General features: G+C 39.4%; 1 protein-coding gene across 5 annotated transcripts; it reads left to right on the top strand.

The window, feature by feature from the left end:
- The first annotated feature begins 1,704 nt into the window (after positions 1–1,704).
- LOC133558274 (zinc finger protein 281-like) lies at positions 1,705–22,612 on the top strand. Of its 5 annotated transcripts, none has more exons than XM_061909517.1 (7): positions 1,705–1,921; positions 11,733–12,282; positions 12,361–12,474; positions 14,892–15,015; positions 15,342–15,434; positions 15,512–15,630; positions 20,156–22,612. In XM_061909517.1, exons 2-7 carry the CDS (start codon positions 11,791–11,793, stop codon positions 21,767–21,769), a joined length of 2,556 nt encoding a protein of 851 aa, XP_061765501.1. In that variant the 5' UTR covers positions 1,705–1,921; positions 11,733–11,790; the 3' UTR covers positions 21,770–22,612. The 5 variants fall into 5 exon arrangements, with proteins under 5 accessions (XP_061765501.1, XP_061765504.1, XP_061765500.1 ...); XM_061909520.1 differs by having other exon boundaries at positions 1,706–1,925; positions 15,351–15,434; XM_061909516.1 differs by having other exon boundaries at positions 1,706–1,925.
- The last annotated feature ends 1,259 nt before the right edge of the window (positions 22,613–23,871 follow it).

The raw sequence follows: 23,871 nt of genomic DNA, 5'->3' as shown, positions 1-23,871 counted from the left end.
GGCAGAACAGAAAATAAACGGCAGATCAACTGTTCTAAAAGGGGGGTCCTGGGAGTACTTGAAGGTATGCCAAGGGGTACGTGAGATTTTTTTTGAAATATTCTAAAAATAGCAACAATTCAAAAATCCTTTATAAAAATATTTATTGAATAATACTTCAACACAATATGAATGTAAGTTCATAAACTGTGAAAAGAAATGCAAAAATGCAATATTCAGTGTTGACAGCTAGATCTTTTGTGGACATGTTCCATAAATATTGATGTAAAGATTTCTTTCTTTGTAAAGAAATGTTTAGAATTAAGTTCATGAATCCAGATGGATCTCTATTAAAATCCCCAAAGAGGGCACTTTTAGTTGATGATTACTTCTATGTGAGGCTTCACGGTGGCGGAGGGGTTAGTGCGTCTGCCTCACAATACGAAGGTCCTGAGTAGTCTGGGGTTCAATCCTGGGCTCGGGATCTTTCTGTGTGGAGTTTGCATGTTCTCCCCTTGACTGCGTGGGTTCCCTACGGGTACTCCGGCTTCCTCCCACTTCCAAAGACATGCACCTGGGGATAGGTTGATAGGCAACACTCAATTGGCCCTAGTGTGTGAATGTGAGTGTGAATGTTGTCTGTCTATCTGTGTTGGCCCTGCGATGAGGTGGCGACTTGTCCAGGGTGTACGCCCCCTTCTGCCCAATTGTAGCTGAGATAGGCACCAGCGCCCCACGCAAGCCCAAAGGGAATAAGCGGTAGAAATGGGTGGATGGATTGCATTGTTATAGAATAGAATGGAATAGAAATTACTTTATTGATCCCTGGGGGAAATTCAGCACCACAGTTTGCTCACAATAAACAATAATAATAATAAATAGTATATGACATATATTATACATGTAATATATCCATCCATCCATCCATTTTCTACCGCTTATTCCCTTTTGGGGTCGCGGGGGGCGCTGGCGCCTATCTCAGCTACAATCGGGCGGAAGGCGGGGTACACCCTGGACAAGTCGCCATCTCATCGCAGGGCCAACACAGATAGACAGACAACATTCACACTCACATTCACACACTAGGGCCAATTTTAGTGTTGCCAATCACTTCCAAAGACATATAATATATGAATGATATAAATATATTCTACATATATTCTACATTTAAGTGCAGTCAAGAAGGAACATATGCATTATACAGTCTGATGGCTGTCGGTATGAAGGACCTCCTGTGTCGTTCCGTGTTGCATTTAGGGAGTCTGAGCCTTCCACTGAACGTGCTCATTCTCTCCGCAAGGTCCGAGTGTATTGGGTGGGAGGTGTTGTCCATAATGGCTAGGAGTTTTGCTAGACTTCTCCTCTCCGACACCACCGCCAGAGAGTCCAGCTCCATTCCCATCACGTTACTGGCCTACTCTACCAACTTGTCCAGTCTGTTTGCGTCCCTCACTTCCAGCCCGCCACCCCAGCAGGCAACGGGGTACATTATGGTATTGCTGTGTATTGTTTTGTTGGATTGATAAAAAAAAAAAAAAAAAAAATCGATTAAAAAAAAAAGAGAATCGAGTCTGATTTGCACAACGTGAGAATCGCGATTCGGATTCGAATCGATTTTTTTTCCACACCCCTAATAATATGTAATAAAAAAAAGTGCTCATTATCTTAAAGCACAAAGGCGAGTGATCGTGCGAGTACTTATGGTGTATGCACATGCAAATTTCTCCTTCGAGGGGTGTTTGCATGACTATAGTCTCACCTCCGTCAGCAGCAGCCGCCTGTCTCCTCTCACGACCCGTCCCCTGCACCCATAATCCCCCGCGCCAGGACAAGATGGAAGAAAGCAGCGGCCGCCGGAGAACAATGTTTTGGCAATAAAACCCCCAAAAAGCTGCGCGTACGGAGGCAACACGGGCACGATCCAAGCCGTCTGCGGTCATGTGTAGGTGAGCGACGATCCAACCCGGCCGCCGCGCCAGGCTTCGGCGGCGGATCTAGCGAGATAATCGGCGTCGCAATGCTGGGGTGAACCGTAGGGAGATGCACCGAAAGGCAGCATCATTGTTTCTGATGCATGGGCCCTAATGCGGCTTTGCGGTATGCTAACTGCTAGCCTGCATGCTAATAGCCACTCAGCTACCGAGCTAACGAGGCTAGTTTGATTGTTACACGCTCAGCCGCCTCCCGACTCAAGTGTTTGTTCGAAATGAGGGAGTCGACGAGAAGCTGGATTAAAAATAGAACTATTTTAGCCGCCCGACACGAACACGGCAATCATTATCCGCTCGTAATTACGGCTAAAGTTAGCTATCAATAAATGGAGCGCCAGCCTCGCTCGCTCGCAGCCAGATTTCATTTCCAAGCGTCATCAAAGGTCGGGAATGAACATTACATTCCACTGAAGCTTACTTTAGGGCCAACTTAATGCTTCGTTTAACACTTTAAATACCTTGTATTCATATGTAAATGGACTGGAATTGGCCAATATTGCATGAGCCGCTGCTGCATTTTTAAATAGCCTATATCAACACATTTAGCACAAGATAGCTAGTGACACGGCTAATTGTTATTATGACAAAAAAAAAGGTCACGTTCTACTTATTCCGTTCTGTATAAAATAACCTCACGACTATATAGTGTGGTTTTTCAAGCGACTTGCTCGTTTTTGGAGGGTGAGAGACTCGATGATGCATTGATTGTTTCATTGTGGCAAGCCGGCTAGGCGTGCTAATGTTGTAGGCACAATACCAATGTGAGCAATTTGCAAAATGCGGTAGCAATTTTTTTTTCTGGATTTTTTTTTTATCTATCCAACAAAACAATACACACCAATACCATAACAATGCAATCCATCCATCCACTTTCTACCGCTTATTCCTTTTGGGGTGCTGGTGCCTATCTCAGCTACAATTGGGCAGAAGGCGGCGTACACCCTGGACAAGTCGCTAGCTCATCGCAGGGCCAACACAGATAGACAGACAACATTCACACACTAGGGCCAATTTAGTGTTGCCAATCAACCTATCCCCAGGTGCATGTCTTTGGAAGTGGGAGGAAGCCGGAGTACCCGGAGGGAACCCACGCATTCACGGGGAGGACATGAAACTCCACACAGAAAGATCCCGACCCCGGGATTGAACCCTGACTACTCAGGACCTTCGTATTGTGAGGCAGACGCACTAACCCCTCTGCCAAACCTGACCCAGCAACACTCAGAACTGCAATAAACAGAGCAATTGAGGAGACACAAACACGACACAGAACAAACCAAAAGTAGTGACACAAAAATGAATATTATCAACAACTGTATCAATATTTGTTATAATTTCAGCATAGCAGTGATTAAAAATCCCTCATTGACATTATCATTTGACTTTTGACAAGAACAAGAAAGTTTGATCATGTTGTTGTAGGCACAACACCAATGTGAGCAATTTGCAAAATGTGCAACCGCATTTTGCAAATTTGTATAATGCGCAATCTTTTTGCAAATTGCTTCCAGCTATATATTTGAATAATTTGTGGTGCACATATTGCAAATCAATGGGCGCAAATACATGTTTTTGGTGTCAAAATAATTAATTAAATACTTATATAAATCTATTCATCTGTAGTCGGGACAATATAAATGAGTATTGCCCTCAAATCAGTCCAACCCTAACCACTATACAGTGTTCATCCAAAACTAAACTACTGACTAAACTACTACCACAACTTGGTTTACTATTTATAAAATAAAATAATGTATGGTTACTGACTAAACCATCCACAAAATCTCGTCTTAAATCTCGTCTTGCGATATGCAAATTGCTTGCGCACAATGGAATTGACGTATAATTTAGTTACTGACTAAACCATCCACAAAATCTCATCTTAAATCTCGTCTTGCGATATACAAATTGCTTGCACACAATGGAAATGACGTATATTTTGCAAAGTGCGCGAGATTGGTGAAATGTTTACAACACTAACAAGCTGGCTAACTATTATCTGCTGCTGTCTTGTTAAAGGCCTACTGAAATGAGATTTTCTTATTTAAACAGGGATAGCAGGTCAATTCTATGTGTCATACTTGATCATTTCGCAATATTGCCATATTTTTGCTGAAAGGATTTAGTAAAGAACATCCACGATAAAGTTCCCAACTGAAGAAAAGCCCTGCCTCTACCGGAAGTCGCAGACAATGACGTCACATGTTGATGGCTCCTCATAGATTCACATTGATTTTAATGGGAGCCTCCAACAAAAACAGCTATTCTGACCAAGAAAACGACAATTTCCCCATTAATTTGAGCGAGGATGAAAGATTCGTGTTTGAAGATATTGATAGCGACGGACTAGGGGAAAAAAAAAACCGCGATTGCAATCGCGTTGCATTGAGACAGATTCGTATGTTTTTAGAGAGATTTACTAGGATAATTCTGGGAAATCTCTTATCTTTCTATTGTGTTGCTAGTGTTTTAGTGAGTTTAACAGTACCTGATAGTCGGAAGTGTACGTCCACGGCCGTGTGTTGACGCGCAGTGTCTCGGGGAAGTCGACGGCAGCTGTACGGGAGGCGCAAGCTCAGCTGATATCCGGTAAGAGGCGACTTTTTAACCACAATTTTCTCACCGAAACCTGCTGGTTGACATTCGGTTGGGATCCATGTTCGCTGTGATCCTTAGTAAATTTTCACGTCCGTGAATTTTAAACAAGGAATCACGGTGTGTTTGTGTGGCTAAAGGCTAAAGCTTCCCAACTCCGTCTTTTTACTTTGACTTCTCCAATAATAATTGAACAAATTGCAAAAGATTCAGCAACACAGATGTCCAAAATACTGTGTAATTATGCCGTTAAAGCAGACGACTTTTAGCTGTGTGTGTGTGCAGCGCTCATATTCATAACAGCCCGTCACGTCACACGTACACGTCGTCATTACGCGACGTTTTCAAGAAAAAAGTCCCGGGAAATTTAAAATTGCAATTTAGTAAACTAAAAAGGCCGTATTGACATGTGTTGCAATGGTAATATTTCATCATTGATATATAAACTATCAGACTGCGTGGTGGGTAGTAGTAGGTTTCAGTAGGCCTTTAAACTACTACCACAACTTGGTTTACTATTTATAAAATATCATAATGTAGGGTTACTGACTAAAACATCCACAAAATCTCGTCTTAAATCTTGTCTTGCGATATGCAAATTGCTTGCGTGCAATAGAAATGACATATAATTTGCAAAGTGCGCGAGATTGGTGAAATGCTTACAACACTAACAAGCTGGCTAACTATTATCTGCTGCTGTTTTATGTCTTTCTTTGACTAATGTTGTAAGCACAAGACCAATGGCGCGCAATTTGCAAAATGCGGTTGCGCATTTGACAAATTTAATGCCAAATCAAATCAAATGTTAACTGGATTCATCACTATACAGTGTACATCAACGAGTAAACTACTGACTAAACCAGTGGTTCTCAACCTTTTTTCAGTGATGTACCCCCTGTGAACATGCTTTTAATTCAAGTACCCCCTAATCAGAGCAAAGCATTTTTGGTTGAAAAAATTTGATGAAGTAAAATACAGCACTATTTCATCAGTTTCTAATGTATTAAATTGTACAACAGTGCAAAATATTGCTCATTTGTAGTGGTCTTTCTTGAACTAGTTGGAAAAAAAGATATAAAAATAACAAAAAACTTGCTGAAAAATAAACAAGTGATTCAATTATAAATAAAGATTTCTACACATAAAAGTAATCATCAACTTAAAGGGCCCTCTTTGGGATTGTAATAGAGATCCATCTGGATTCATCAACTTCTTTCTAAACATTTCTTCACAAAAAAAAAGACATCTTTAACATCAATATTTATGGAACATGTCCACAAAAAATCTAGCTGTCAAGACTGTATATTGCATTGTTGCATTTCTTTTCACAGTTTATGAACTTACATCCATATTTTGTTGAAGTATTATTCAATAAATATATTTATAAAGGATTTTTGAATTGTTGCCATTTTTTAGAATATTTAAAAAAAAATCTCACTTACCCCTTGGCATACCTTCAAGTACCCCCAGGGGTACACGTACCCCCATTTGAGAACCACTGGACTAAACTACTACCAAGTGTGGATTCAGGCCGGGTGGCCTATTTGAAGTTCCAGGTAACCCTACATCATTATATTTTATAAATAGTAAACCAAGTTGTGGTAGTAGTTTAGTCAGTAGTTGTGTCGTGGATGTACACTGTATAGTGATGAATCCAATAAACATTTGATTTGGTTTGCTTTGATTTGACATTAAATTTGCAAAATGTGCAACCGCATTTTGCAAATTGTGCGCCATTGGTATTGTGCTTACAACACTAACGCCTCTTTTTATGGGATGAATAATAAAAAAAAATTCCACTGCTAACATAGCGTTTAGTCACAGGACTATGACCGAGTCAAATTACTCAAATGTCAAAGCCCATTTGACCTAAATACCGTTTGTTTTAGGCAAGACCACTGAGGCGTCTAATTAGCAGTTTAAACCGATGGAGCCACGGGTTTTCTATAGAGGAGCATTAAAACAACAATACTACTTGTCTATTCTTCAAATGCAAGTCATTTTTGCTCAATCATCACCACCAAAAAAAAATGCTGTATAAATAATGTCAACACAACTTTCAGTAAAATTTTGGCGATAGTGTGTGTATTAATTAAAATTCATGTATAGATTTTTATCCCCATGTATCCTTTTCTATACCACTTCTCGGGTGGCGCCTCCAACCAGGACAAATTGCCTGTCAATCACAGATGTAGACAAAATATTCACATTCACACCATCATTTGCAAACAGCTAAAATTTAATAGGGCTGCGAATCTTTGGGTCTCCCACGATTCGATTCAATATCGATTCGTGGGGTCGCGATTCGATTATATAACGATTTATTTTTAAATTTTTTTTATTCAACGCGATTCTCGATTCAAAAACGATATTTTTCCAATTCAAAACGATTCTGTATTCATTTAATACATAGGATTTCAGCAGGATCCACCCCAGTCTGCTGACATGCTCGCAGAGTAGTAGATTTTTTTTTTAAAAAGCTTTTATATTTGTAAAGGTCAATGTTTTATCAACTGATTGCAATAATGTAAATTTGTTTTAACTATTAAACAAACCAAAAGTACGACTTATTTTATCTTTGTGAAAACATTGGACACATTGTGTTGTCGTGCTTCTAAGATGCGATATAAGTGTAAGCCACTGTGACACTATTGTTCTTTTTTTAATTTTTATAAATGTCTAATAATAATGTCAATGAGGGATTTATATCACTGCTAAACTGAAATTATAACTAATATTGATACTGTTGTTGATAATATTCAATTTTGTTACACTTCTCTTGGTTTGTTCTGTGTCGTGTTTGTGTCTCCTCTCAATTGCTCTGTTTATTGCAGTTCTGAGTGTTGCTGGGTCAGGTTTGGTTTTGGAATTGGATTGCATTGTTATGGTATTGCTGTGTATTGTTTTGTTGGATTGATTAAAAAAAAAATCGATTAAAAAAAAAAAAAAGAGGGAATCGATTCTGAATCGCAATTCGTATTCGAATCGATTTTTTCCCACACCTCTAAAATTTAACTATAATCTGTTACCAAAAAATATACAACAATTATTCTCAACAAAAGAGGAGAAATATAATATTTGAGAAAAATGTAATTTAAAACATTTGTATGTACGTACAACACTTAAGACCTTCAGTACATCAGTATTTGGAATTAAATTATGGAAAGGATTAAGCAAAGCAATAAAATAATGTACTAATATGATCCACTTCAAGAAACTCCTCAAATTTAGTGTTTCCAAAGTACAAAGAAGAACCACGATAAACATTTTTAATTTATCCCATCCATCCATTCATTTTCAAGATAATCTTACTCATTCATCATATGAAATATAACTTACTTCACCAATTACTATGTATGTATATATTTTATTGATATTACTTATAGAGTATTTCGTGAATAAACTAAGAACAGTAAATGAAAAGGTGTGGGATTAAATAAGCTCTGCTTCTTCCTACTCCTGAAACTGGAAATGTGAGATATCATGTATGCATGCATGTTCGAAATAAACTCAAACTCAACTCAACCACGAGCTTGGAATATATAACGAGATAATAATTCAGCAAAAAATATGTATGTATTATGATGAAATATATAAATCGTGCAACTCTGGTCAGTGAACCAGATAGTAAAAGGATAAGAAGAACGTTTACAGCAATTGGCACTGTGATCCAACACTTCATAATTTGATCTTTTCATTTAGATCAATGATGGCGACGAAAACCGATGATGTCAAACATGGCCCGCCACTGCTGAGACTTTTTTTTTTTGATTACGATCTGTCACTTGTGAGTTGAAAAAGAGCTTCTTGGTGAACACAGTTTGGCGCTAATGAATTATATAAATGTGTCGGTTGATAGAGTTTTTAATACTATCGTGATAATGAAACAAGCGAACAAAGGCGTCCTCAAAGCAATATGGCTTTCCCGTTAGTGGTTAATGGTCCTCCACGGTGCCGCTTCTAAATCAATAATTCTGGCCTCAGTGGCAGAAAATAAACTGTTTCTTACAAGTAACTTTATCACTGAAGGAAAAGGAATAACTAGATCTGCTAAACTACACACCATAGGAGGATACAAAAAGCATGGCTAACTACTAAAGTAGAGCTCTGGATTATAAACGGGTGAGCACATCCATACTAAGCATATGATCGATTTTTATTGTAATAACAAAATCATATTTTGTTGTGATTGTTTCCAAATTTAGGAATAAAGAGCCATTTCTATTTTCTTAGGTTTTTATAAACTATTAACTATTATAAATTGTGTATGTAATATAAATGATTAGGAAATAATTAAAGTATTAATTGTTACACAGCCTTCATGTGTTTTTGTTGAATGGATAAGGCAAATCAATACTGCCCCTGCAACTACTTGGTATTGGATCGATGCCCAAAACTAATGAAATCGTCCAAAGAACAAAATTAGTGTTTAGTCCATTTTAAGATTAGTGTCAATCAATCAATCAATGATTATTTATATTGCCCTAAATCACTAGTGTCTCAAAGGGCTGCACCAACCACAACACAAGCCACTACGTCATCCTCGGTAGGGCCCACAATGGATCCGCGTTACAACAGAATGTTACTAGATATTAAGAGTAAATAAGCAAATAGTTTAATGATATTGAGAAAATATAATGACTGGAAATGACGCAGTATGTTACCACATACATCAACAGCTAAATTAGGAGCATCTGTAACCCATTTTTTAAATGGTTCTCTTAAAATAATAAAAAAAGAAAGTTTAATTTTCAAGAGTGTACAAAACAGCCAGTATTGTAAAGACAATCTCAAAGTCTGACTACTTAAACAAATATATATAGCAACAAAGTTGCTTAGTTGGCAACACTGATCCCATCTGCAATGTGTTCTTAGTCTCTGGCAAACCAGGTAAAAGCCAGACGTGGGAATCTTTGGGCACGTCATGAGTCGATTATAATTGAGGGGCTATGATTTGATTATAAATTGATTAATTATACATTTATCATTATTATATTGTTAATATATCATATATTATTATATATTGTAAATGTATATGTCGACTTGTCCAGGGTGTAACCCGCCTTCTGGCCTAATGCAGCTGAGATAGGCTCCAGCACCCCCCGCAACCCCGTAAGGGACAAGCGGTAGGAAATGGAGGGATGGATGGATGGCTGTCTACAAAACTCTATACCTTCAGCTACTGTTGTTTGCAGTAATGCGCAATTTCCATTTTTTAAATGAAGTCCCTACTTGGTGAGCAGGCATCCTTGATTTAATAGTTGTGCCTTCTAAAACCACAGATTGTCCAGGCACTTTAGCTTCAGTCGCCATAAACTTGCGGCTCAAAGGTGTGGTTCGTCTATCTGCTCATTCTTTAAATAACTGACAAACGTGTTTCCACATTGTGTGGATATTATTGTTTCTCCTGACTTAATAACATCTACTTGCTATTTTCCTCCTCTTAGCTATTTACTTTCTGCTGTAAAGTTGATTGATTGATTGATTGATTGATTGAAACTTTTATTACTAGATTACACAGTTCAGTACATATTCCGTACAATTGACCACTAAATGGTAACACCCGAGTAAGTTTTTCAACTTGTTTAAGTCGGGGTCCACGTTAATCAATTCATGGTACAAATATATACTATCAGCATAATACAGTCATCACACAAGTTAATCATCATAGTATATACATTGAATTATTTACATCCGGGGGGTGGGATGGGGAACTTTGGTTGATATCAGTACTTCAGTCATCAACAATTGCATCAACAGAGAAATGGACATTGAAACATTGTAGGTCTTAATTAGTAGGATATGTACAGCGAGCAGAGAACATAGTGACTTCAGATAGCATAAAAACAAGTATATACATTAGAAATACTTTTGATTATTTACATTAGGTTATTTACAATCCGGGGAGATGGGATGTGAATGGAGGAGGGTATTAGTAAAGGGTTGAAATTGCCTGGAGGTGTTGTTTTAGAGCGGTTTTGAAGGAGGATAGAGATGCACTTACTTTGACACCTGTGGGTAGGTGGTTCCTGTTAGTCTTTTGTTGAAGTGTATATGTTTTTTTGTCACTAATTCACATTCAAGATAGCTTAGTGCTGCTTGTCCTCTCCTTCTCCGTCCTCCGTGTGTCCGAGCTAATACATAACGTTAAAAGAATGTTAGCTAATGGTTGTCCTTTGGTCAGTTCGAATCAAACTTAGAACTAATGTTTAAAGAACATTGTCATTAATGCCGCATTCTAAAACTCTCTGTTTACTGTATTTAACATATATGATTGGACATTTGTTTGTCGATTCATGAATATATTCAATATTCAAAAATATCATATTTGTTTTATTTTGTTATTTATTTTAATTATACAGATCTGCACTTTTAGTTCTTACATGTTTCCGTACATCCGAATAGTGAACGGACGTGTGTTGATAAAGGATTGGCGCGGCGAAAGACTTTGGTCCATATCGGGGGGGGACTATTTTAAAACTGCTACAATGTGGAGGTAATTTTTCCGGTTTATTCACTTTATTCGCTCTGTGCAGCACTCAATTTTAATTTATTTCGTACTGTAAAGAAAATCTACAGCGAGATGGGGCAACCAAAACTGATGGTTAATGCTGTTAAGCAGTTGGCTGTTTAGCGTGTCCCTCCCTTTTCACGACTACTTCCTGTTTGGTTGTCTTATCAGACTGTGAGTGCATTTGTTGAAGCAACCAACCAAGCGGCATGGCGTAGTGGGTAGAGCGTCCGTGCCAAAAACTTGAGGGTTGCAGGTTCGCTTCCCACCTATGGACATCCAAATCGCTGCCGTTGTGTCCTTGGGCAGGACACTTCACCCTTTGCCCCCGGTGCCGCTCACACTGGTGAATGAATGATGAATGAATTGGTGGTGGTCGGAGGGGCCCTAGGCGCAAACTGGCAGCCACGCTTCCGTCAGTCTACCCCAGGGCAGCTGTGGCTACTGATGTAGCTTACCACCACTAGGCGTGAATGAATGATTGGTGCCCACTTCTCTGTGAGCGCTTTGCGTATCTAACAATAGAAAAGCGCGATATAAATCTAATCCATTATTATTATTATTATTATTCTTGCCGTTTTTTTCCGACCATCAGCCATAGAATGCGAAAATAACTTTTACTGTCATAAAGTAATTGTATGTGTCCTTTCTTCCAGGGTGTTCTCCTGCATTCCTCTCTAGATTGATTGGCGTGGCTCACCCCTGCACAACACCATGAGTATTATCCAAGACAAAATAGGCAATGAGTTTTTGCGCAACAGTGGCATGGACCCCAACTTTGCACCAGGCATGCTCATGTTCAGCCACCTGCCACCCGTCACCAGCTTCACGCGACTGACGTCGCAGACGGTCATGGGTGACCTCCCGCAGGAGATGATCCTCAAGAAGGAGCGCGACTCGCCGCCGGACCATCACCACCACCACCACCACCTCAACAACAACCAGGGCTCCGCCACCGCTAACACGGGGGGCTTCCTCCACAGCATGGGCATCAAACAGGAGCGGCTAAGCGAGCTGGATTATCGCATGCCTCTCTACGGTGGAGGAGGAGCAGGGGGCGGCGTGGGGATGAATTGTGGCGGAGCGGGCCCCGGGAAAAGCGGGACTGACATGCCGGACATGTCTTACGGCAACCACCACCAAAATCCCCATAACATGCTGCTGCATGATCTCAGCCACAGCAATGTTCGCTCCCTTGGAGAACCGGTCAGTAGTGGTTGGGAATGCTTTACTCTTCTAGCAACTTGAAATCATGAGATCATTTAAATTGTGCTTTAAATGTAGATGTCAGGACGATCGGGTAAAGAGCCAAAAGAGTCCTCAGGTAAAAGAGGCAGGAGGACCAATGGGGATGGACAGGGAGGCAAAGCCCGAAGGAAACGCAACGACTCTGCAAAGGTTAGTTAGCCATCCTACCTAAACAATCTTCAATTTGAATGCTGCCTTCTCATCAAGGTTAAAAAATATCTTACACTTCGCACAAAGAGCTTGAAATGTATTGCAATTTCTGACTGTTGAATACATTTTAAATGTCGAGAGTTTCACTGGCGCACCTTGTTTCCGTTGTCAGTATGAAAACTTACCACTGGAGGATAAGGAATTTGGAGAATTAACTAGAAATTTAGGAATTATTTTTACCATCTGTTTACAAATGACAAAATATTATAAAATATTATTTTAGTGGTCAAGAGCATTAAAAACCTAAAAATACATTACTTTGTTTTGTCATAAGACAATATACAGGGGAACTAAATAGATACTTTGTTTCACATGTATCTGTAAATTTAATCAAATCAAGTAGGGCTGCAACAACTAAATGATTAACTTAAGAATTTATTTGATGTTACTTTAATTAATTGTTTAAACAGTCACCAAAATATATTGATCAAATCTGTGTGCATGGAACTCTTAATTATCAATCAATCAATCAATGTTTACTTATATAGCCCTAAATCACTAGTGTCTCAAAGGGCTGCACAAACCAGAACACAAACCACTACAATTATGTGTACATTGTTTAATAAAGCACACATGTTAAATGTGATTTTATAATTGTAAGGATATGGATTTACTGGGGAGAAAGTTATGGTAAGCAAAATATGTGTTTTGTTTTCCATAAAATATGGCTTGAGGTTATAAAGTTGTTTTATGTGATTTAAAAAAAAACAGATTACTCAATTACAAAAATAATTGGTAGCTGCAGCCCTAAAGTCCTGTTCTTTTATAACACTGTCACAAAAAAATTTTTTGAACATTAATTTTCTGACTGAAAAATATTTAGATTCTTGTTACATTGTACCGGTACATAAATTACTTAATTTATGTAGGATAACATCTTTCTCCTCGTAACTGTATGACTTAATTTTTATTTTATTTAAAAAATGTGATTGTAGCATATTGCAACCTTTTGTGGTAATACTATGACATAATTACCACAATAATGTTATTATATTTATCTCCTGTAGGATTAAAAGTATATTCTTCTAATATTACAACACCACTTTCTCTCAGCCCCTTTTATCAAATTTGAAATAAATCTGATTGTTTTAACAGGATAGTCTTATTAAAGTTCTCTGGTATGGACTTGACTACAATTTTCTATATTTCCATTGCATTTTTGATAATCCCTCCATGTTACTACATTTTGTAGTGCAATGCCATCATTTTATATCAAAAATCCAAACTAATCATTATTCTCATTGTTATGTATACAACCTTTAAAGGCCTACTGAAATCCACTCCTACCGACCCGCAGTCTGATAGTTTATATATCAATGATGAAATATTAACATTGCAACACATGCCAATACTGCCTTTTTAGTTTACTAAATTGCAATTTTAAATTTCCCGCGAGTTTCTTGTTGAAAACGTCGCGGAATGATGACGCGTACGTGTGACGTCACGGACTGTCAGGAAATATTAGCCCTGCACCACTCGCGGCTAAAAGTCATCTGCTTTAACCGCATAATTACACAGTATTTTGGACATCTGTGTTGCTGAATCTTTTGCAATTTGTTCATTTAATAATGGAGACTATAAAGAACAATGCTGTTGGTGGAATGCGGTGGATTGCAACTGTCTTTAGCACCGAGACACAGCCGGTGTTTCTTTGTTTGTTGTGAAACGGAGTGGTCAAGCGAACATGTTTTCTCTACGTCAACCAGCATGTTTTTGGATGGGGAAATTGTGATATATATTTTACCGGAGAAATCATTGGATTATTCGTCGTCCTGCAGCAGCTTTTTAAAAGGCTATTAAAACAATAAGCAGATAAGGGATCTTTCAGAATTATCCTAGTAAATGTGTCTAATTACATATGAAACGCTCACACTGCCGCCGCCCGGAGCCGTCGCTTTTTCTTTTTCTTTTTCCTAGTCCTTCACTATCAATATCCTAATTCACAAATCTTTCATCCTCGCTCAAATTAATGGGGAAATTGTCGCTTTCCCTGTCCGAATTGCTCTTACTGCTGGTGGCTCCCATTAAAAACAATGTGAATGTGTGGAGCCCTGCAACTCGTGACGTCACGCGCACATACTTCCGGTAAAGGCAGGGCTTTTCTATTAGCGACCAAAAGTTGTGAACTTTGTCGTCGATGTTCTCTACTAAATTCTTAAATATGGCAATATCGCAAAATGATCAAGTATGACACATAGAATGGACCTGCTATTCCCGTTTAAATAAGAAAGTCTCATTTCAGTAGGCCTTTAATTGTAAGCTATTGGCGAATGCTTGGCTTGGTTTGGGTTAAATGAGTTTAATATGACGCTGATGGTTGTGGCATCATCCCCCCTACCATGGTCCTGTCCTTCCAGGCTATGATGTTGGATGCGGACGGAGCCTGCCTGTCCCCCAACTCCAAGCCACATATCTGCGAGCACTGTAATGCTGCCTTCCGCAGCTCCTATCATTTGCGCAGACACGTGCTCATACACACAGGTGAGCGGCTTTCACTGCTTCTTTTTTTTTCTGTCTTGTTGCAAAGCTTTAGACCCAAAGGACATGAAAAACGGTGTCAAGTGAGCATAACGTCATCTCTCCTTCACCACATGTGCCTAAGAGCGGACTGTCAGGGGCATGACTCATTGATCACTCATGTCTTTCTGGGCGTATTAGTCAGTGCCTTTGCCGGGAATTTCTCACCCGGCTATGGGAAGGATAGCTAAATCAAAAGTTTGTCTTTGTCTTAAAGTCAAAAAAAGGTATAATATATGTATTTCTGCTGAGCTGTGATTAATGTGGGTGGGCGGATGGTTGTACTTTTGATCGCACAGGTGAGAGGCCTTTTCGGTGCAGTCAGTGTAACATGAGCTTCATTCAGAAGTACCTCCTCCAGCGGCACGAAAAAATCCACAGTGGTGAGTGTCTTGTTTCTTTCCCCCCTATACCTTAGGAAATATTGCATTCAAATTGTAACCATTGTGTATCGTTTCAGGGGAAAAGCCTTTTAGCTGTGACCAGTGCAACATGCGTTTTATCCAGAAGTACCACATGGAGCGACACAAGAGGACGCACAGCGGCGAGAAGCCGTATCGCTGCGATACATGCCAACAAGTAGGCCACAACACACTTTATACATGCATTTGTGTAATTTTTATCTGAAAATAATTTTTTTATAATTCCCAGTTCATGATGATCGTGTCTGGGAATATTATTTTTGGCGTTATATTTTGTAGTGTATATAGCACTATTAGGGATGTTAATCTTACCACAACGCAAGATTTGAATCCGATTCTTGGTGTTATGATTGATTTAGAGTCAATTCTCGAGTTAAACCTATTCTCACAATATATTTGGTATAAAAAACATAATTCAACCTTTTCAAAACAGGTTATAGGTTACAAATGCTTGTACAAAAGTTAAAGTATACGTGCATCAAGTAAGCGTGGAGATGATGTAAGGCAGTGGTTCTCAAATGGGGGTACGCGTACCCCTGGGGGTACTTGAAGGTATGCCAAGGGGTACGTGAGATTTTTCAAAAATATTCTGAAAATAGCAACAATTCAAAAATCTTTTATCAATATATTTATTGAATACTACTTCAACAAAATATGAATGTGAAAAACTGTGAAAAGAAATGCAACAATGCAATATTCAGTGTTGACAGCTAGATTTTTTGGAGACATGTTCCATAAATATTGATGTTAAAGATTTCTTTTTTTGTGAAGAAATGTTTAGAATTAAGTTCATGAATCCAGATGGATTTCTATTAAAATCCCCAAAGAGGGCACTTTAAGTTGATGATTACTTCTATGTGTAGAAATCTTTATTTATAATTGAATCACTTGTTTATTTTTCAACAAGTTTTTAGTTATTTTTATATTTTTTTTGTAAATAGTTCAAGAAAGACCACTACAAGTAAGCAATATTTTGCACTGTTGTACAATTTAATAAATCAGAAACTGATGACATAGTGCTGTATTTTACTTTTTTAATCTCTTTTTTGCAACCAAAAATGCTTTGCTCTGACTAGGTGGTACTTGAATTAAAAAATGCTCACTGGGGTACATCACTGAAAAAAGGTTGAGAACCACTGATGTAAGGGACATCTATAAAAAAATAGATTAAAAATAAAATGGTATTAGTTTTACAGGCATGTGATTTTTCCATCTATAGTTGGTCATCCGTCTTTTTTATTTGTAAAAATATGAAAAAATATTTTTAGTTTATTGCTGACCCGCATTGTGTGTTAAAATCTTGATCTGTATCTTTGCCATACCTGTCAACAACTACGGTTTCCTGCAATGAGTACGGTTTTGGATACTCCAGTGGTAAAAACTACGGTTTTTCATTAAAAATTAGCTAACTTAAAAATCGAAGCTATGTAGCGAAGCAACTCCACGGGCAGAGGACAAAGTATACGGGAAACATCAATGGTGACTGGTTGGTTTACATATAAGAAAATCCATGATTGGTTGGTTGGTTGGTTGGTTGGTTGGTTTACTATGATGAGTCACAATTGGTTAAGATTAGGGCAAAACATTATGGACAGGCCAATCAGAGGCAAGATAGGGCGGGTCCTCGAACCAGGCAGGGTTAATCACAACAGATGTGCACATGCACATCCCAAATGACGACAAGAGAGTCGGAGAAGAGAAGGAATATTTAACGGGGCGATTTCTATATTTAAAAAACTATTGGAAGATGGCAGGGGGACTTCACTACCTTTAGATTTTTCTTTTAGCGATATAGACGCCGTCCAAGAAACCCACAATGTGTCTACTTGGCCAACTTTGGACAAATGAATGCGTCTGGATAAAACGATGGCGAACACATTCATTTTAGTTGTTTTCCATTAAGCCCAAATCAAAACTGCTCTCGACATGGAAGACGTGGAATACACATTTAAGAACACATATGATTGTGGCAAACGTGATGGCTTTTGCTACAGTATAGCCTGTCTAAATTATACATTTAATTTTCAATGGTGTTTTAGAACAAGACAGCAGCTGACACTTTGGTCGTTATGTCTACTGTTTCTATTTTGACATTGAATAGTTGAATCATTTGGAAACATTAACAACATGACTGCAATATATTTATTTCATGCTATAAATCACAAATGGCTATAAAGAAAAAGGAAGCTAGCTAATAGAATTAACATTGTTTGTACTCTTTATGATTTTTACATTTGGAGCAGTTAGAAGTGGAGAGCGAGTCAAAGAGACAGAAATTGGCTATAAAAGCCAAGGCACGATTCACTAAAGCAGAAACAAAAAGGAAAATGCAAAGAATTAACATTGTTTGTACTCTTTATGATTTTTACATTTGGAGCAGTTAGAAGTGGAGAGGGAGTCAAAGAGACAGAAATTGGCTTTAAAAGCCAAGGCACGATTCACTAAAGCAGAAACAAAAAGGAAAATGCAAGCTGCTCAGAAATTTGCCAGAAAGCAAAAATGCCAAAGTAATGTGTGAATAAACCAAAGTAATGTGTAAATGTAAATAACTAGATGTACCATCTGTGGCTGTGAAGTGAACACAAGTAAGTTTGTATATACTGTATAGAGTAGGCTAACCCATGTGTTTCTGTGGATGTGAACACAAGTTGTATTTATTGTAGTGACTAAATAACGTAGTGACTAAAACAGACATAGTGATTCATTCGGATGAATGGGGTAAGTATTTATGTAATCTCTGTTGATATTTTTCAATTCTTTAAACACTAAAACATCTTTAAATGGTGTATTTTTTGCTAATGTTTGCATGTTCCATTGGTGGAAAATCAGGAATTTGGCTTCGGGTGCCACCTGGCTGGTGACCTGCGGCCCTCAGGCCCCCTGCTTATTTAAAGTCTTATTCATTAGTTTCGAATCACAGGCCTGGTTTTACCCTACTGATGATGTGGTTCCAATTGTATTTTTTGTATTTATTATTATGAATGTATTTAGAATCGGGATAATAAGAATCACAATTTGGATGTGAATACATTATTTTAGCACCCCTCATTACTATGCTTTATGTTTTTATACTTGGGACTTTTTTTTTTCTCCACTTTTATAAAGTTTACTTTTTAGTTTTAAATTATACTTAAATATGAGTTCGCTTTTTCCACACAGTGATCAGAGTATTTATTTAGTAATTGGGAACGTACCCAGCATTTATTATAGGGATCTCTATTTGTACAGAAACATTTTTAATAGTATTTTTGATTTATTTATATTTTATTTATAATTATTTGGGATTATAATACAAATATAATAAATACATGTATTTATTTTGGTTGATATAATTACAAAATTGCGATAGATGCTTTGATGATTTAGTAATACTATTAAATATGGTTTATTGGAAATTATACACGTATGAATATAATAGTCTACATTATTGCTGCTATTGTCCCTCAGTGAAGTTCACCAGTAATTAGTTAAAGCTAGGGTTGTCCAGATCCGATATTTGGATCGGATCGGCCGCCGATATTTGCCCAAAAATGCGTATCGGCAAGGCATGGAAAAATGCCGATCCAGTTTTAAAAAAAAATCTGGTCCGTGTTTTCCAACGCACCGATTTAAATAATACATTTCCACTCTTCTGCTGCTCCCTGCGCTCCGTTCCGCATTTTCCAGCACACCTTCAACACATCCACAGGTCTGTGTTCTAACCGTTAAGACGGCCGTGTGAATTAAAAGTTACGGGAAAAATGTCAGCTGTGTGGGATTATTTTACCCTACAAAACGAAAAAGATGAAGAGATGGAGTGCACAACATGCCACCATAAAGGCAAGTGTGCTGGTAAAGTTGTAAGACATTTGAATGACTCTTAAGAGTGAGAGGCTTTTTAGTACTCATCATTGATGGACACAGGAGCAGGCTGGCACCTGAGCATCTTGAAGCGCTCGTCTTTGTTAGAAAGAATCTCCCCATTATGCATGGACTTCAATTGTCCCCAGTCACCCCTAGTAGATTTTTTTTTTTTTTTTTAAGTTTACACTTGTTCAAGAGCAAGTATTGATGTTGAGTTATAGACATTTTATCCCACTCAGGTTGTTTGTGTGTTTTGCTTTTTTAAATAATGTTTACAGCATTATTTGCACTTTATACTGTTCACTTTTTTTACTGTTTAATGATGCCATTTCTGTTTGTCATGTATAATTTTTTCTATTTTGTGTTTATCCTTGAATACCAACCATTGTGTATTATTCAAACTCACCTAATTCAGCTGGCTAGTTGTCATCAAGAGTACTAAAACCCTTTTCAACATGAATCTGTCAACTAAGTAGGCTAAATAACTTTAAACTTTAATACATGCTCAGATAGGCCAGTATCGGATCGGAAGTGCAAAAACAATATCGGTATCGGATCGGAAGTGCAAAAACCTGGATCGGGACATCCCTAGTTAAAGCTGCATATTTAAATGCCAGCCGTACAGATGTCTGCTGTCTTGTGAAGGTGTTATGCTGTGGTAGTTACGTCTACTGTTAGTTTTTTACCTGCTGGGGTGAAAACAATGGCTGGCATTTATTTGTGATGGGGTGTGGTGGTTAATGAAGGAATGGCGTCCATTAGAGCAGAGGCCGCAACTACAGTAATATATGTCATGCAAGTAATATGTTCTTAAAGTGAAAATCTGTTCTTGTCTTCAGTTTTTTTCAAGAACTGACCGGTTACTGAAGCACAAGAGGACATGCGGAGAAGCCATAAAGAAGGGCCTGGACCCAAACATGCTGGAGTTCAGCGACGCTGAGCTCGGCCAGGGCAGCTATTCACTCACTCAGGGAAACGCCACCACCTCTGGACGCAAGCGAGCCAAGTCCAAAAACGGGGAAGGCGGCGAGCGCAAGCGGAAGAAGAACGTAGTGGCGTCATTAGCGTCCTCAGAGGCAATGGCGCGTGACCTAGGCCTGCAGGACTTTGGCATGGAGCAACCCTCAGGCTCAGGTCCCGCCATGCAGGGGCGCACTCCCAAACTGTTATTCAAGAAAACAGGCCGCAAGAGCCTGGATAAGAGTCTCCTTTCTCTGGAAGACAGTACTGATGGACAAAAACTGTTAGGCCAAAAAGCTGTGTCCCTGGATCACGTGGAAGCTTCTGGGCTGGATAACATGGGTCTCCTCCAGGGGGGTGCCAAGCAGGGGCCCACCACCAACAGCAACTATGACGATGCCATGCAGTTTGTAAAAAAACGGCGATATCTCCACGCTGTAAACAACGACTACGGCGCGGGCTCTCTTCACATGGCGTCGCAGGGGAGCAGCGTCATCCAGGCTTCTTTGGGGCCCGAACCCACGCTGGCTATGCTGGACACTTCGCCGCTGGAACTCAAGCACGACAAGTCGGGCATCCCGGATGAGGTCCTGCAAAGCCTGCTGGACCACTACAGCCACAAACCGGAAGGAGCACACCATCACGATGTGGCGTTCGACCTGTCAGATCACCCGCACCACGTTGACCTCCAGCCGGCGGCCCCCGTCACCCCCGAGCTGGAGGACGACGCTGCCAACGGCGGTGATAAAACCGCTGTGATGAGCGAGTACTCCAAGTTTCTCCTACAGGCGCTGGAGCGCACCAGCCACAGCGGACCCTTCCCCAGCCTCGGCCCCACGGGTCCTTTCCCGCTCCTGTCCAGCAGCTCCAGTCCCACCGGGCCGCTCTTCTCCGACAAGCACGTCTACAGCACATCGCCGCTGGACTGCGGTTACCCCCCCACCGTATCTTCCCCGCTGCCCATTGCCGCCACCTCTTCGACGTCCTCTTCGTCCTCCTCCAAGTCCCACTACGGCATGCTGGTGGGCTCCCCCTCCCAAACGGGCTTCCACCTCAGTCTGGAGCCCAGCAGCCACCAGCAGTTGACTCCATCTCAGGAGTTGACAGAGCAGCTGGAGAAGCAGCACTCCCCTGGAGCCTTCAGCCTACCCCAGGACCTGACCGCCCAGGCGGACGGCTCCAAGGGGCAACCAGCCAAAGCCGGGGGGAGCGCCGCGCCAGCCAACGGCTCCAGTTACTCGGAGCTGTCCCCCTTGAACCCTCCTAAAGAAACCACATACCAGATTGAGAATTTCGCCCAGGCCTTTGGCTCCCAGTTCAAGTCAGGGCGCCGCACGCCTCTCAGCTACGGCAGCGACCCCCCCAGCGCGGAGGTGGACCACAGAATACGGACTCCAGTGTCAGAATTCTCAGGGTATAGCAGTTTGCTAGCTGACGTCAGCGAGCCAGCGAGTACAGGATCAAAAACCCCGACAAGCCAAAGTTTCAGATAAGGGTCAAACGAGGTGAATCCGGTTGGGGTAAGGGGGTGCTCTTCTTGTCCACCTGCACCCCCTTTAACCCGCCCCCATTTTGTTCTTGAAGCAAAATATTCTTGATTTTTTTTATTTTATTTTTTTAAACACTGCCATTAAATGTTGATGCAAACACGACCAGGGAGGGTCCGCCATGGCCTCAAATGCAATTTTTTTTCTTTTTTAAACTTCTCGTTTCTATTTAGTCGCTTTACAAGTAGTGATTTTTTGATATGAGCGTACAACGGTAGATTTAAATGTCATTTGAAAAAAACAACATTTAGGGGGTAGAGATGAACTTTTCCTTTTTTTCTTTCTGAACCTTTTTATCAATCAGCATACCATAAAGTAATAATGTTGTGGCAGGGAAAGCCCAGAACTCAAATGGCAAAAAAAAAAAAAAAAAAAAGTATATATTGTCTGTTACAAGAAACGTATGAACTCAGGAAATAGTCAAAATTGTGTAATAAGACTTTGTATGATGATGCAATTAGCACAGTTTTTACAGGTGTACTTTGAAACAGACCTTTTGATTTTGTTTTGTTTTTTGACAATTTTACTACACGCCAACATGCTTGGTGTCTCCCGCGTGGGTCTTGGTCCAAATGACGACACCGTTGTGTTGTGTCGGAGATGAAACACCAGCCTGTAGGAAAAGACTTGGGAACACGCCAAGTCGCCTCACTCCTTTGCTGTTTTGTTTTGTTTTTTTTTGTCAACGGAATCAAACAAGCACTTTTTTTCAACATATCACCATTGGAAACAATAACCCATTCAATTTGTGCTTCATTATTTTTAAAGGAGAAAACTGTGAAGAGGGGTCAGGGGAGGGTGGGATTATGGTTTTAATGGGGAGGGGGCGCTGAGTCAGCATGGGCATTTTTTACTGTGTTTTGTTGCTAGAAAGGGGAGGGGTGGGTATTTTTCTTGTGTAAAAAGAGGATTTGCCATAACTTTGTTATACAATATTTTGAGAGTAGCTCCTTGTATTTAAATGTCTTTTTTTTTTTGGTTTTGAAAGAGCTTTTTGGCTAACATGCTGGATCCCACAACCCTTTTATTTATTCTCCACACTTGTTTGTAGCAGCAATGCAAGCAGAAGAGTTAATTTATACTACACGCCTCCTTGAATATGCAGCAGCCTGCACTCACAAGAATGAACAATGGCCTTCTTTGTCTTCCGTGGTTTTAAAGCCATCCTCGCTATCCCGGCAGCCAGGGTTGATATTTAATTTAGTCGCCGTAACACAGACCCCCTTTTTTTTTTGTTTGTTTGTTTTGTTTTGTTTGGTATTTTACCCCAAAAGCTGCTCCGATCAGCGGGAAAAATAGACTTGACTGAGCAGTCTATTCCAAACACTAACTATGCTTTTAATAAATGGGAGAGTGAGGGGTGGAATTTTTAAAGACAATAAGATTGACTAAATATACCTCATATCACAAAAAGCGTAAGAAAAGCAGGGACACGCGTTTCATGTATGTAGTGGAAATATTTGTAGAATAGCGTCGACATATTGTATAATCATTTTTACACTGTTTACAATGATAGAGAGCAAGTGACTTGTCAAAATGCAAAATGTATTTTTTTTTTTTTTTTTTTTTTTATAATTGTGAAAACATCCATGCCAAGCAGTGTTGCATTCTAGATGCCTCATAGGACACTCTTTTTTTTTTCTCTCTCTCTCATGCTATCTATATCCCTTATTTTTGTTACTTGCCATAAATGTCTTTTTGATATGAACTCTAGAAGGATATTGTTTACAAAAAATGTACAAAAACACTAAAAACGTGTGTTTGTTTTTTTATTTTTATTTTTGTTTTGTTTATTTTTTTTTTTTGAGTTTTTATCAAGCATGCATGATTTTTATGGCTTTTTTGTTTCTGACTGTCACCTCAATACCAAATGTTGTAGCAGAAGCCTCCCCTGTTCCTTTGTCTTCCTAGTTGTAGACCCTCGTGACATGATTTCCCAGGCTGTACTTGTTATTGAGACGATGAAAGGATTAGAGAAGCCAATAAAAAACATTTTGTTACAAAAATAATCGATGTTTTCATTTTATAGACCGTTCACGTTGCAATGA

This window comes from Nerophis ophidion, linkage group LG08 (genome assembly GCF_033978795.1).
Source record: "Nerophis ophidion isolate RoL-2023_Sa linkage group LG08, RoL_Noph_v1.0, whole genome shotgun sequence".
In the NCBI taxonomy this organism is placed as follows: domain Eukaryota; kingdom Metazoa; phylum Chordata; class Actinopteri; order Syngnathiformes; family Syngnathidae; genus Nerophis; species Nerophis ophidion.
The sequence above is the reverse complement of the archived record's forward strand: the minus strand, read 5'-3'. Positions and strand labels throughout refer to the sequence as shown.